A 14388-nucleotide genomic window follows, 5' to 3' on the forward strand; every position below is an offset into this window, starting at 1 on the left:
GCATGTAATGACCCTTCCTTGCTTTTTTTTTCCCCTCCAAGATGTTAAATGTAGGACTTAGTATTTTTTTTTATTTCTCTCAAAATGAGTACACTCATACTTTAAGAGGTAAGCTTTGTACCCTACAATATTAAATTATGGTAGACGAGTTTTACCCATGAATTTAGACATGCTGAATTGTATACTATTCTCCACATGGTAACGCACCTGTTATGTCTTATCATAGGATCATCTCCCCCATCATCTCTCATCTTTCCAGGTTCCAGAATACCGACATTTTGGGCTGGTCCTCCATAAGTAGTCACTATTTCAGTCCCTACAATCATCCTGCATGCTCTTCTTTTTTTGTTGTTGTTGTTTTTTTGGTTTTTTTTGTGGTACACGGGCCTCTCAACTGTCTGAAAACTTGTCTGAGAGCACCCAACATACAGAAGAGTGAAGCTGAATCCCATCCCAGGTTTACTCTAAACACACTCCCATGCCAGGATTTCTTTGAGACATGTTTGTGACTCGACTAACCTGGGGATTCAAAGGTGTCATAACTAACTCACCTGGATGCTGTCAGAATTCATGACCTTGGCCTTACAAGCACTTGCTTTAACTGACTTCACAAACTAGCTGCTAAAAGCTGTTAGTCCCAGTGCATTGGCAGCAGTAACATAGAAAAACCACATTAATAATAGTAGTAGCAATAGTATTAATCCCATGATCCCATGACAGAATTAACAAATTAGCCATAATAAAATTAACAAGTATTAGATTGCCTGCTATATGCCAGACATGTACTCTTTTATTTAATTCTCATGACACCCTAAGAGTTATTTTTGACCTCATTTTGCACATGAGTAAACAGAGAACTTCACCAGTTTACTGGAGGGGAAAACAAGGATGTGAGTCAGGATTGGATTTGCTTGTGAACCTCAAGCACCAAATAAGTCTATATTTTTTATTTTTTCTGTGACAATGGAAAAAATACAACAGAAGGGATACAAATTCATCCACGAGGGAGATGAATGCATATTGTACACAGGGACAATCTTTGTCCCATTTCCTCCTATTTTCAGCATCTGTTCTTCTGCATTGCTGTGTCTTCTGGTCTCTCAAACCCATCCTTTTCTCATAATACAATGACCATGAGGTGGTTTCACTAGCTTCCCTGCTCAGTTCATCTAGACTTTATGACAACTATCTTCACACCGTCTTCTCTGATGCACCAGAATCCTTCTCTCCTCATCCTTCTCCAGCCTGACCTAGTGATCTCGGCACGGAGAGGTTGTGCTACCCTTTGTAGGACCTCTCTGACTGCTCAGCAAACTGAGTCCCAGAACGTCCACCATAAATCCATGCTGTCTCATCTCACCGAGGACCTCATGGCTGCTCCATGATTCTGATATACATGCTTGGTTAATTTTCCATCTTATTCTCCCAGTGGCTTTCTTTAATTATTTACAGCCTCTGTGAGACCGTAACCCCGTGCCTTCCTGCCTTCCCTTTAGTTACCTGTTGTCTGTTATATCAGGGAAGATAGTAAGACCCCCCTAGGCCCAGGGGCTGAACCTTCCCTGCCCCCACCTCCTTTCCATCTTCACCTGCCGTTTCTCCTCTGCCTCTTGCTCACGGGAAATGGTGTCTGTTTCCCTCCTGGATACCCTTGCACTTGTCCAAAGATATTCCTCTACCATTTTTTCTTTCCCCACACTCTCCTGACTTCTCAAGAAACTTCATTTAACAATGGGTCATTCTCTTGCCTGATTATTTCTGTAAGTGTCTCCCTCTCTGTGGCACCTTCACTTCTGCTTATGAACACAGTCAGCTTTTACTGTTAAAAAAAATGAAATGAAAGTGAAAACTAAAATTTTCTCTAGTCCACCATCCTTTCATTGCTGTGCTATACTTCTCAAAAAGAGTGGTTATATCTCCTCACTTGTTTACTTGAGCACTAATTTCTTGTAACTGCTTACTACCTTTCAACATGGCTTCTGCCCAACATGTGTTCTAATCATTTTTTAGCTTAAGAAAGTGAATTCTAAGAATGGACATCAAAACACAACCATACAAAATCTATGGGATGCAGCAAAAGCAGTTCTTAGAGGGAAGTTCATAGCAATACAGGCCTTCTTCAAAAAACAAGATAAATCTCAAATAACCTAACCTACCACCTAAAATAATTAGAAAAAGAACAAAAAAACCCTAAAGTCAGCAGAAGGTAGGACATAATAAAGATCAGAGAGGAAATAAATAAAATAAAGGTTAAAAAAATAGAAAAATATCAATAAAACCAAACTGGTTCTTTGAAAGGGGAAGAATGGGCACCAAACTCTGAAGCATGATGACTGGTTTTGAGTAAAGATTAACGTCTAAATTAAACCATTACAAACATAGCAGTGTCCATTAGTACTGTGTTTAAAGCTTATTTAGTTAGAGAGGAGGATGGAAGAAAATGTAGGTAGGGAAATGAGGGCATAGAGAAAGGGGAAAAAATGGCATGGAATATGGGAAAGGAGTTGCAATGCTGTCTGAAGGTTACAGGGATGACTGCCTTGAAGAGTCCCATGTTGTAGATGTGCTTCGATGCCAAAGCTAGTAGTCATGGAAACCAAGCAAGGCCCTCGGGGATCCTGACACTCTCTGCAGGCTGTCTCCCATCTCCTCCCAAGTGTTACCACATTGTTACAGATTCTTAATACCTAGATATTTGTAATCGTTGCCCAAATGGTGTCCCCGCCTTCAGGTTCTCTTCTCTTCCTCTCAAGTCACCCTCCGTGCAGATGCTAGTGTCTGATTTTCTTTGCATGTAGCAAGAACTAAGAAAATGTGAATGAATTAAATAATGAATGAATGAATGAAAATAATTCTAAAGTTACATAATCACTACAGCCCTCACAAAGATTTTTTTAAGTGATGAATTATTTTTTTAAAAAACTTAGGCATAACAAAAAATACTATTCTACCTGAGCCAAGAAGCCTTGGCAAGGGATGGGGTCTGGGCTGGCAGTGGAGGTCGTTTTCAGATCTATATGACTGAAAAAAAAAAAGCCAACTTTTCTTAAAACTCAAACATTAAGGGGGGGACTTGAAGCTGCAAACACACGCACACACACACATTTTCTAAAATTTAATTTGCTCAATAGCATTTTGTGGTCCACTGTTTACAGAAAACTAGAAATTATATGGAAGTAGATGTTTATTCACGTCATAAATGGTGAAAACCTAACACATGGTGGTTGGACTGTAAGCAGCCAGTTAAGATACTAAAATGCCAGTAATATCTGTGAATTCAGCTTGTTCCTGCCGCTAGGTGACAGACACCAATGTAGACCATCAGTGATCTTAAAAAATCACTTAATTCCCGAGTCTCGATTTCCCATAAGGTAAAAATGCATCAAAATTATGATTATTTTACAGTGCATTTTTATTTTATTATTGAAATCGCTTTTTCTACACAGTTAATCTATTGGAAAAAAGCATGTTTATATTTTTATTACTATGCTTTCATTTATAATTTAGCAATTATGGTTTGTGTGAAGTATATCAATTTAAGAATTGTTTAATGCTTCCTGTAATGGCTCTGTCACTTTATTTTCATTTCTAGCAGATATTTGAAGTTGATATTTAGCTTTTAAATTCATTTAGAACAATATCAGCATAGTTTGAAAAAGACTCTTTAGGAGCCAACCTGAGTTGGATAATTTAGAAAAAATTCAAAATGCTAAAATCACATAAAAAGAAATCTTGTGAAATGGAAATGAACCAAGCTTTTGATTTTTCCTATGGGAAATAATCTTAACTTTATGAAAAAGTGATATTGCCAGTGATGCTTCGGGTGACAGTTTCAGAAGTTCTTTAAAAAGAATCTGTAAGATTTAAGAAGTCTTGACTACAAGCAGAGAACTGTTGTGGTCAGTCTGAACTCAGTCATCAGCGCGGTCCCTGTTTACATCTACTTATGATGAATTACTTCTTCAAGTTAGTAAAAACTCAGAGCCTCAGAATCATCTTGGCAGCTGGGCAACACTTGACCCCCTTTGTGGTGACGAATTATGAGATGGCATTAACTGCAAATTTTTCTTTTTCAAACAAGAAACTTTACCCCCTGTCCCTGCAGACTGCTGTGGACCAGCGGGCTTCAGTGGTGGGTCAGGAGGGACTTTCGTCTTTATTGTGTGCTTCTCTCTGGAACCTTTACTTCAGCTTTTGTTACTTGCAGAATTTGGGGTGATTTATTTTCTGAACCTTGTTTTCATCATTGTCGATAATAGTCAGACATTGTCTTTAACTCAGGATCACCATGTTTAAGACATGAGTTTTCTGTAAAGGGCCAGGTAGTAAAGATGATAGTTTTTGTGGCCACATGGCCTCTGCATCAACTCTTAGGTCTACAGTTATAGTGAAACACAGCTCTAAATAATACATAAACAAACGTGTGTGGGTGTGGTCCAATAAAACTTTACCGAAACATGCAGCAGGAAGAAATGGGTCACGGTGTGCTGGCCCCTGACCTAAGGGAGTATCTTTGTGTGGGAACAGGTAGAGAAGAGGTTCAAAGGACTTCAGAAATCTCAGCCGCTCGTGATGTATATAATGCGTTAGGTTTCAGTGACTCAAAAAAATAAATATTACAATTAAATGATGTGCTATAGAAACCCAGATATGCTTTCACTGGTTGCTTTTATAATAAGTCACAGTTTGTTGACTGAACAATTCCTTTAGTCAACAAGCATCCACTGACCAACAGTCTGTCGGCAACAGGTATGCTATAAAGTATACTTAAGCCCTGATCCTAGGACCTACACGTTTGGAGAGAGGACATATCTCGGGCTTTCATATTAAAGAATAGGCTCTGAGATGAGTTTTAGTTTTTCCCCACCACGCCAGCCTTTGACATGGGCTGCAACATCCAACACTGATACCTCCTAACTCTGTCCAGGGAAAGGCAGATGCTGATTTTGAACTTTCCTGTGTTCTCATCCTATCACTCCACCCAAAGAGCTTTACTTAAGAAAAAGAGATCCAGGATACTAGTGTACTGTGTCATACTTCTTTATTTTGAGGTTAGGGGAGGGTTGGGTTTCAATTCCTGTATCTCATTGCAGTAACAATCTGACCAACCATCACATTTCCCCTGGGGAGACAGCTGAGCTAGATAAATATATTTTAAAATCCACTCTTTAAAACATGCTTCCGGAGAAGAGGTATGAAAGGAAAGTAGCAGCAATTCAAACATTCTTCCAGCCTACCACTGTGATTCTGCTCCAAAAAATTAATATACAGGTGTTTTGGGAACATTCCATTCATATTTCTAACAGAGTTCAAGCAATATTTCTAATTAAATTTAGTAACAACTTCTAACAGCTGGTTATATAATAAGAATTATTGAAGTTCTAAGGTTTGAATTCGTGACCTGGTGGTATAAAAACTTATCCAGTGAGGAAAACAAATTATTTTTTTTAATTTGAAGAAAAGAATAATGAAGATTTCATAGACTATGAATCTGTGACACTAGAAGTCATAGTAATTCAGTAAACTACTTGAACTAGGAGTTCCTTGGAAGATGTAGTAATTAACATTTTAAAACAGTAGGATTTACTGTACTTGAACTTTCTGTAACCAGTAACTTTTGTGACGATGATTATTGACAGTTTAGGCCTTTTGTTTTGACCCAATATGTGTGCATCTTCCTAGGAAAATCTTCATAATATTTCCTAGTTGAGACTTTCTATATTCACTTTATTCCATAGTAGCATGTTAAAATGTTTCAGAATTCTTCCACATTGGTAAGATACCATATGTAGTAAAGTATACACCCCATAAAACTACCATCAAAGTAAAACATTGAAGTTACCAGGTTCCAGCACTCCTTAGAATACTAAGTCGTAACTTTTGTATATGAAAGCAAGCTTGTGCCTATGGATATTGACTTTTAATAGATGAAGGTGGGGACATAGCTCAATAGCTATGCTGTTAAAATTGACTTCCGTGTAGGAATGATCGCACATTTTTGATGTATTGGTGTCTAATGCCTTTGAACATGACTTAAGAGTCCAGCAACGACTATGCAAGGGAAAGGAAATTAGTATTGGCCATAGATTCAGCTCTAGCATTAAGCCGAAGTGTGACGTCCATGGGTCTGAATGTGAGGTTGCAGTTTCTAATACAGCCTGGGATGTGTGGGAGGAGGATGCCGTGTGCTCCCCGAGGGAGAGATCTCACCCGGCTGCTGTATCCTCCCCAGGATCTGTCACTGCGAAGGGGATGAGGGGAGTCCGCTCATCACGCCCTGCCGCTGCACGGGCACCCTGCGCTTCGTGCACCAGGCCTGCCTCCACCAGTGGATCAAAAGCTCCGACACGCGCTGCTGTGAGCTGTGCAAGTACGACTTCATCATGGAGACCAAGCTCAAGCCCCTCCGCAAGGTAGGGTGTCGCTGGGACGGGTGTGAGAGAGCCGACAAAGCAGGCATTTTGTTAATTGAAGTATAGTTGACTTCAGTAAAAATGTACAATGTTGTGTTAGTTTCAGGTGTACAGCAAAGTGATTCAGTTACACACACATATTAAAAACCCATTTCTTTTCCGCAATAAGATTTTGCTAACATGCTAGTATCCGCTAAGAATACACATCTTGGGTTGGGCTCAATATGTAAAATGCAGCCAAGTGTTTACAGATTATCCTCCCTACTTTTGTTTTAGGGTCTAGGACCTGTGGTTTTTGTTTCACTCTTCAAAGCCAAAGAAAAGCATTTGCATGTGTGTGTCCGTGTTTATGTGCATGTGTGCATATGTGTGTGTGTGTGTGTGTGTGTGTGTGCAAAATATACCTGTGGGTCAAGGTAATTGAATAGATGAGAACTGTGAGAACATTGCATTGATACTTACTGAAGTCACTTCCCGAGAAGGTTAGATAATAGATCCCATAGATTAAACAATATGAACTCACCTAATTTCTTGAAAGCCAGGCATTAGGTAATGGAAGAGAATGATGTCTTCTACAAGGCGTGGACTCTTTTTTGTGTTTGCCTTTATCTGGGGATTTGGTTTGATAGTTTATGTATTATTTTTATTTTTTCATGTATTATTTTTCCATATTGTGCATCAAGCTGCAAGAGAGAGGTAAGTATTTTTATCTATAAATTTAATCTTCAAATTTCTCATATGTGTTATATTTTTCTAAAGAATGAAGGTAAGAATTGAGTTGAATATAAAGTTAGCATCTAAATCAATGCTGGCCGAGGATAGCTTGTAAAGGATGCAAACAAAGACAATGAACTTTATATACTTCATGCGTGATAGCTGGGACCCTGGATTTTAGCATGTTAACTTATCTTTTAGCCTAACTGAAGCCTTACGTATACGGATGCCTCAATTTCCAAAGGAGAGTATGGAAACGGCAACTTAAATAATGAATCTGCCTAGAGCTGCTTTTTTATTTAAATTTCATGCAAAGAAAAAATGAATTAAGGTGATGGGTTCCAGGGTGAGCAGAAATGTAAAGCAAACAAGAATATTCCAATAGACATCTGATTGGTGGCTGGCCATTGCAAATCTTCATGAATTCTGTAAATTACAGAGAGGGAGAACAACAGTCCCTGCTTTTGTGATAGCCTTGATTTTTAAAATCTGCCAGTGGTTTATAGATGTCAAAACTGGTGCATAAAACACCTTTGAGTTATGGATTTTTTTAACATGTGGGGTGACCTGAGTGCCAAAAGGTGACACTCTGATCCTCCAAGTCCCAAAGCAATAGATGCCAGAAATAGAAACGGACCCTACCTCCTTGCCCTTTGCTTTATCCGCTGAAGGATGCTGTGTGCTCTCTGGAGCCGCTACATGACACACTGTGCTCTGTGATTCTGTAAATTTCTCTTCTTACCCCTCAGGGAAGTACCAATTGTTTCATAACATCTGTACAGTTCTCCATTTTTTTCAACCTACATCTGTATAAAATTTTCGTTTCAACTTTTCAAACATAGTATTTCAATATGAGAACAACAATCTAGGATAATAAAATATTCTAATTTTCTCTTCTTCATACTGTGTGCCCCTCCCCCATTTTTGTATCATAAACAGTACATGATGTTGTATGGACCTTGGAAAGTCTTCTACCTTCAGCTTTTCTAGAATCACCCCTGACATACAGCTTTGATCCTTTCTTAGTATTCCATTCCCAATAAGTTAACAATCCTTTCAAAAGATCTTTTTTTTCCTCAACCAACCTGTTTACAAACCAGAGAAAGACTACGAATACATCTATCTTTTTAATCTTAAACTCAGCCATAAAAAGGAACAAAATTGTGCCATTTGCAGAGGCGTGGATAGACCTAGAGACTGTCATACAGAGTGAAGTAAGTCAAAAAGATAAAAACAAATATCGTATAATATTGCTTATATGTGGAATCTAGAAAAATGGCACAGATGAACTTATTTGCAAAGCAGAAATAGAGACACAGACGTAGAGAACAAACTTAGGGATACCAAAGGGGAAGGGGGGGTGGGATGAACTGGGAGATTGTGATTGACACATATACACAACTATGTATAAAATAGATAACCAATGAGAACCTACTGTATAGCACAGGGAACTCTACTCAGTCCTCTGTCATGACCTAAATGGGAATGATATCCAAAAAAGAGTGGATATATGTATACGTATAACCAATTCACTTTGCTGCACAGCAGAAACTAACACAACATTGTAAAGCAACTATACTCCAATAAAAATTTAAAAATATATATATTGCAGCAACCTAGTGGGCACATCCTATCTGTTGATTAATGAAATACCCTAGTTTCTTTTCACAGACGTTTCCTTTGATTGGTCGTAAGTACTGATGAAGGGCAGGCAGCATGTCAACATCCTTCATTTTTTTTTTTTTTTTGGGCGGGGGGGTTCCGCGGGCCTCTCACTGTTGTGGCCTCTCCCATTGCGGAGCACAGGCTCCAGATGCGCAGGCTCAGTGGCCATGGCTCACGGGCCCAGCCGCTCTGCGGCATGTGGGATCTTCCCGGACCGGGGCGTCCCCTGCATCGGCAGGCGGACTCTCAACCACTGCGCCACGAGGGAAGCCCAACATCCTTCATTTTTAATAGCATATATACCTACAGAGGATGTCAGAATCTAATCCAGAGGCTGCTTGCCAACAGCCCACAGATGTGTTTTACTTGACCCACAGGGCTGAAAATTTGAATCTGTGATGATTTCATGTAAAATCCCACACATCTGTATTCGTTTGAAAACCACTGTATCTGGCTTGACAGGAACCACATATCCGTAAGACAACAACCAGTGTAGCTAGCGGGAGGCTGGCCCCTTTGTAAAGCTGTTTGCCCTCAAGGGCCCTGCATTTCTCAGTCCTCCTTCTTTCTGATCCTGAGACATCTCCTCTCATTTGAGCATGAGATCTCAGTGATCTCTGAGCATCAGATCTCTCTGTGGCTCTGGTATACAGATCTGAATTTTCAGCTCCTGGTCTAACATGGTCTAACACAGTCCTAGACATAAGAAATATACATGCTATTCCTACCTCTATGATTTATGGGCTTTAAAAACCTAAAAAAAGGATTCCACACTTTCACTTTCTCCCTTAAAATTATGGGGCCCTGTGGTAATACTTCAATGGCAGTATCTGAAATGACTTTTCAGATTTTGAAGTGATGTGAACTATACAGACATGAGGCATAACGGTTCTGGATGGTTTATTTTCATGGCACTGAGATTCATCAACAGTTTTCTTTTGGTAGTTTTCAAGTGGTCATTAAGAATGACAGGTGTAGCATTTAATTAGAATATATTCAAAGTACATCTAATTAATTGCTCTCAACTCAGTAATTCTATTACAGTTTATAACATTCTAAAGACCAACCACATGAAACAATTAATTTAGCTAATGATTCTGAATTTCTGTCATTAGCCAATGAAGGCAGGAGATTCTGTGGAGATGAAATGGTTTCTTGAAGTAGAAAGGTACAAATCTTCATAGTCTGACAAACCTTGGGGCTTAATAGCCTCTAAAGATATCAGTGAAAGCTTACTTCATTAATTGCTACTGTTACTACACTAAAATCTAAGTTAGTGAATTCATCAAGGTATCCTAATGTTTCCAGAAGAAAATCTTTAAAGCCTAAATAAAAGCAAGGCCTTATTTGAGAAAAAGCAGTTTTCATCACCTTTAAGTCAGTGGCTCAGCTACTTTTATAACACTCAATAGAAGTCTCATTAATCTACTGAGTTACCAAGAATCAGAAATAATTCTCAGGGCCCAGAAAAGTCAAAAATACAGAAAGCGCAGCAACGACTAAGTGCTGTCTGCAACTGCATGCAGTCTCAGGACGAGGAAACTAATCTGTTCTGAAGCTGAAGAACTGCATGGGGCAGATCTGAATCTCACTCCTGAATGGCAGAAGCCAGCTGCTGGACAGAAAGCTAAGCTTAATGAGGACAGAGAATACTCCTGACACTGTGTGTCCTTCCCTAAAAGAGTTCTCTATATGGTTTTCCATTCACAAACTATTTGAAAATAGATAATACAAAATATGCAAATCCATGCATCAGTTCCTTGTCTCATTTCTGCAAATAAAATGAGGCAGTGAATCAATTCAATTACGTTTGCTTTAGTAGCAGTTAGGTCAAACCATATGCACTTGTCATTTTTATAGATCAAAAACAGTTGAAGATTGGTAAGTTCATAAATGTAAGTTCTGTAGAACTTATTATGCTAAATAAAAAGGAATAATCATTTCGATATTTCTAAATTTATTTTATTGGAGGATAGTTGATTTACCATGTTGCGTTAATTTTTGCTGTTCAGCAAAGTAATTCAGCTATACATATATATACATTTTTATTCATATTCTTTTCCATTGTGGTTTATCACAGGATATTGAATATAGTTCCCTGTGCAATACAGCATTTTTATATTTCTACATTTCCACCATAGTGACTTACAATGCTTTAGTTGAAATACCTATTTTCAGAAAATAAAGAACTGTATTTAACAACTACTGTGTTATTTTTTCCCTTTCCTTAATTTGAGGTAGCATCCATCTTTCAGAATAGCCAAGAGCCAATGCAAGTTAGCATAGCAGGTGAACCACCCGAAGGGTGTTACTGATTCTCTGCTGAGCTGGAGCTCTTGCAGTTCGTAGCCTTAACATTGGACCAGGCAGGGTGCAGTCAGATTCCTAGCCAGCAGCTTCTAGCACCCTATTGAATAATCATACATAATAATACAGAAAGGAAATTCAAAATGCATCCTTTACTTAGCATTATGGGTGATTTGCAATTTCACTAATGCAACCACCACAGACTGAATTTTCTGCTCTGTGCCAGGCGTTTGGAATGTATTTCTCAGTTAATTTCATCTCATTACAGCTCCATTGTGTGTAGGCACGTGAAGCCCATTTTACAGATGAGCAAATGAGCCACTTGCTGTCTCACACCCCGAGATTCCTGATTCCATAGCATGTGCTGGCTGCATGGCATCTCACTGCCATAAGCACTGGGAACCTTGCCCTTTAAGCATCAAAGCTTCAGTTTTCACTTAAACTATCTAGTGGAAATCTTTCAAATTAAAACTTTCTAAAATAAAATGGTTGCTAAAACCTTCTTTTTAAATTTTTTTTTATTGAAGTATAGTTGATTTACAATGTGTTAGTTTCAGGTGCACAGCAAAGTGATTCAGTTATGTATATATATATAACTTTTTCAGATTCTTTTCCCTTTTAGGTTATAACAAAATATTGAGCATAATTCCCTGTGCTTTCCAGTAGGTCCTTGTTGATTATCTATTTTATATACAGTAGTGTGTATCTGTTAATCCCAAACTCCTAATCCGTCCCTCCCCCTTTCCTCTTTGGTAACCATAGCTTGTAAAACCTTCTTTTTTAAACATGCTTGTTTCACCCAGTATATTTTCCTAATACTCAGTTACATCATTATATAAACATCAGTTATTTTGCAGGCTGAAAACATCAGCAGCCTCAGCCGTTTATCTTCACTCCCATTTGCCAGCCTACTGTGCTTTGAAAGCCCTTCTATCTGCTTTTTGTAGTTTCTCTTTCTTCCTGCTCTCAGAGCATGTGCTTCACTCCTCTCCTCCTCCAGTAGCCCTTATTCAACATACTACATTGCTACTGCCTTTTCGCTTTAAACAACAAAAACAACAAAATCAAAATTATAGACTTGGGTCTATAAAGGGCTGAAGTCAGTTCTAGATGAACTTCTGCGTGATTCTCTTTGATCATTGGCAAGGGTTTTAGCAGGCGTGTCATGCTGACACCGGTCTAGTGTTCTTGGAGTTCTCCATAGCATCCTTCTTAATTCTCAGTTTGACTCAAATTACTTGGGATTACATGATAAGAAAGCCCTCCGCAAGTGAACTTTTGATGTCTCCAGGCTGTTCGCTTATAGTCAGAGCCCAGTTCTTGGGAGCAGGTTTGCTGTTTCATTTCTTCACAGACATGTAAGCCTGGAAGCAATGAAAATCTCTGCCCTAGTACAGGGCCAGACAAAGCTTCCTTTATACTCTTGCAGAACATCCGTACTCATAATTTGCAGTGCATGCTCATTCAACCATCTTCTTGCTGAGTTTCAGTTTCATTATTATATGAGCCCTCAGTGATTTAGAATACTCTTAGGAAGTGATTCTGTTTTCAAACTCATAGTCTCCAAATGATCCGGGAAGTTTTCCACACAGATTTCTCACTGTCCAGTGGTGGCGTTGTCTCCAGCCTAGCACTTCCCTTACCTTCCAGGGGCTTTATTCTGTGAGAAGGAGGGGCCAGCAGGCTCCTAACTGCTTGCTGTGGGAAGGGAGAGAGTGAGGAAACCAGCAGATAACAAAAAGAAGATCATGAAAAGAGAAGGAGTTCAATTCAATGGGAGCATTATCTTCTGTACTAAAACATTTTTCTTGGTTTTTGTTGCTGTTACTTGTTTTATGCTCTCGATTGAACTACAGTTGATACTTCGATTAAAATAATATTCCAGGGTGAGTAGGTAACAGTCCCAACATGTCTGTGTCAGATAATCATGAGATGGAAAATACAAGCATCTCGCATATTTTTCTAATAGGTACCTGGGAATTATCACACGGCCTCATCCTTTTGTCTTTTGAGGAAACACTCGTAGGTCAATTAGTCTGTAAAATTTCAAAAACAGAAAAACAACTATGAAGTCAACTGGGCTCAATAATATAGAATAATTGGTTCAAAATAGAAATATTCTTCTCTGGGGAGCAGATCTTCTTCTTTTGTGAAGCTTGCATCCATAAATAGGCCTCCCCCTAGGCAGAGTGGACCCCAGCGCCGCAGCCAGCTGTGTTCTGAATGGTTGTCCTGAAAAGGTGCCAATGGGCCCAGTTCACTCATTCACTCAACTCCCGGTAGGATCTACCACGTCTCAGTGGTGCTCAGTAGAGAACCAGATAGAAAACCCCTGCTCTCAGAGGGCCTAGAGTCCCCTGCAAGAAGGATGGAAAAGGCTGAATAACTTACAATAAGGTGTAATAAATTTGAAAAGCATGGTAGTTGGTGGGTAGTGGTGTGGGAATCAAGAATTTTCTGTGGGAATGGGAACGGTCGTTCAGAGAGAGCAAGCCACCGTATATTTGGTCTTTATTGTGAGACCATCATATCAAGAGGGTTTTTTTTTTTGCAGTAACTGTAGACACATAGCAAAGTGTCTCTTCTCTTTTGTTCTCCATGCTTCCCATAACCTGGGGTAATCAAGAAGGTATTAGCTACCAGTTGGACATCTGGGAAAACAGCAGGATTTGCTAGGTCTCCCAAAGGAGACAGAAGTAAACTATTCCTGAATGATCATTGTTGGCTGGAACATTTCTCTTCAGGACTTCCTTATTAGAAGTCCCAATTGTATACTAATTTAGTTCAGTTTCTCTCTTTGAACATTATCCCTTGAAGAATATAACTTCACCGGGTTGGTTAGAACGTTACCTGGTGTTAGTATTCTAGATATGAAAAGAAACACTTAACTTACATTATATTCTTTACTGAAGTCTTTAACTGGACACAGTGCCCTGCTTGGGAGGATCTATTTTCCTTTTGCCAAGGATAAGGGACACACAGAATGGAACTTCTTTTATATACTGTGTATTTTGATACTTGAAACGTAAACTGTGGTTAAAATGATGGAATCAGTGTTGCAGTGATCCATATGGACAGCATAAAAGCATCAAATTAGAATGTGCAAAAGCAGATGCACATCTGTGTGCGCGCGCGCGCGCGCACACACACACACACACACACACACACACACACACACACACACAGTTACAAGTAAAGCTTTCCCCAAAGCATCATCTTATGACTGAGGGTTTTTTATGGGAAAGAGGTATGTATATATTGTGTTAACATCTTTATTGGAGTATAATTG

The 14388-nt window shown here is 39.1% G+C and overlaps 1 protein-coding gene across 2 annotated transcripts in view; it reads left to right on the forward strand.

The window, feature by feature from the left end:
* Window positions 1-14388, forward strand: part of MARCHF1 (membrane associated ring-CH-type finger 1) — an 843574-nt gene that overhangs the window by 783335 nt on the left and 45851 nt on the right. For both annotated transcript variants that reach the window (XM_067737026.1, XM_067737025.1), the window contains one exon: window positions 6233-6413. In XM_067737026.1, the coding sequence (XP_067593127.1) occupies window positions 6233-6413 (181 nt within the window). The remainder of the gene's footprint in view (window positions 1-6232; window positions 6414-14388) is intronic.

The sequence above is a fragment of the Pseudorca crassidens genome, chromosome 4 (assembly GCF_039906515.1).
Source record: "Pseudorca crassidens isolate mPseCra1 chromosome 4, mPseCra1.hap1, whole genome shotgun sequence".
Taxonomy (NCBI): domain Eukaryota; kingdom Metazoa; phylum Chordata; class Mammalia; order Artiodactyla; family Delphinidae; genus Pseudorca; species Pseudorca crassidens.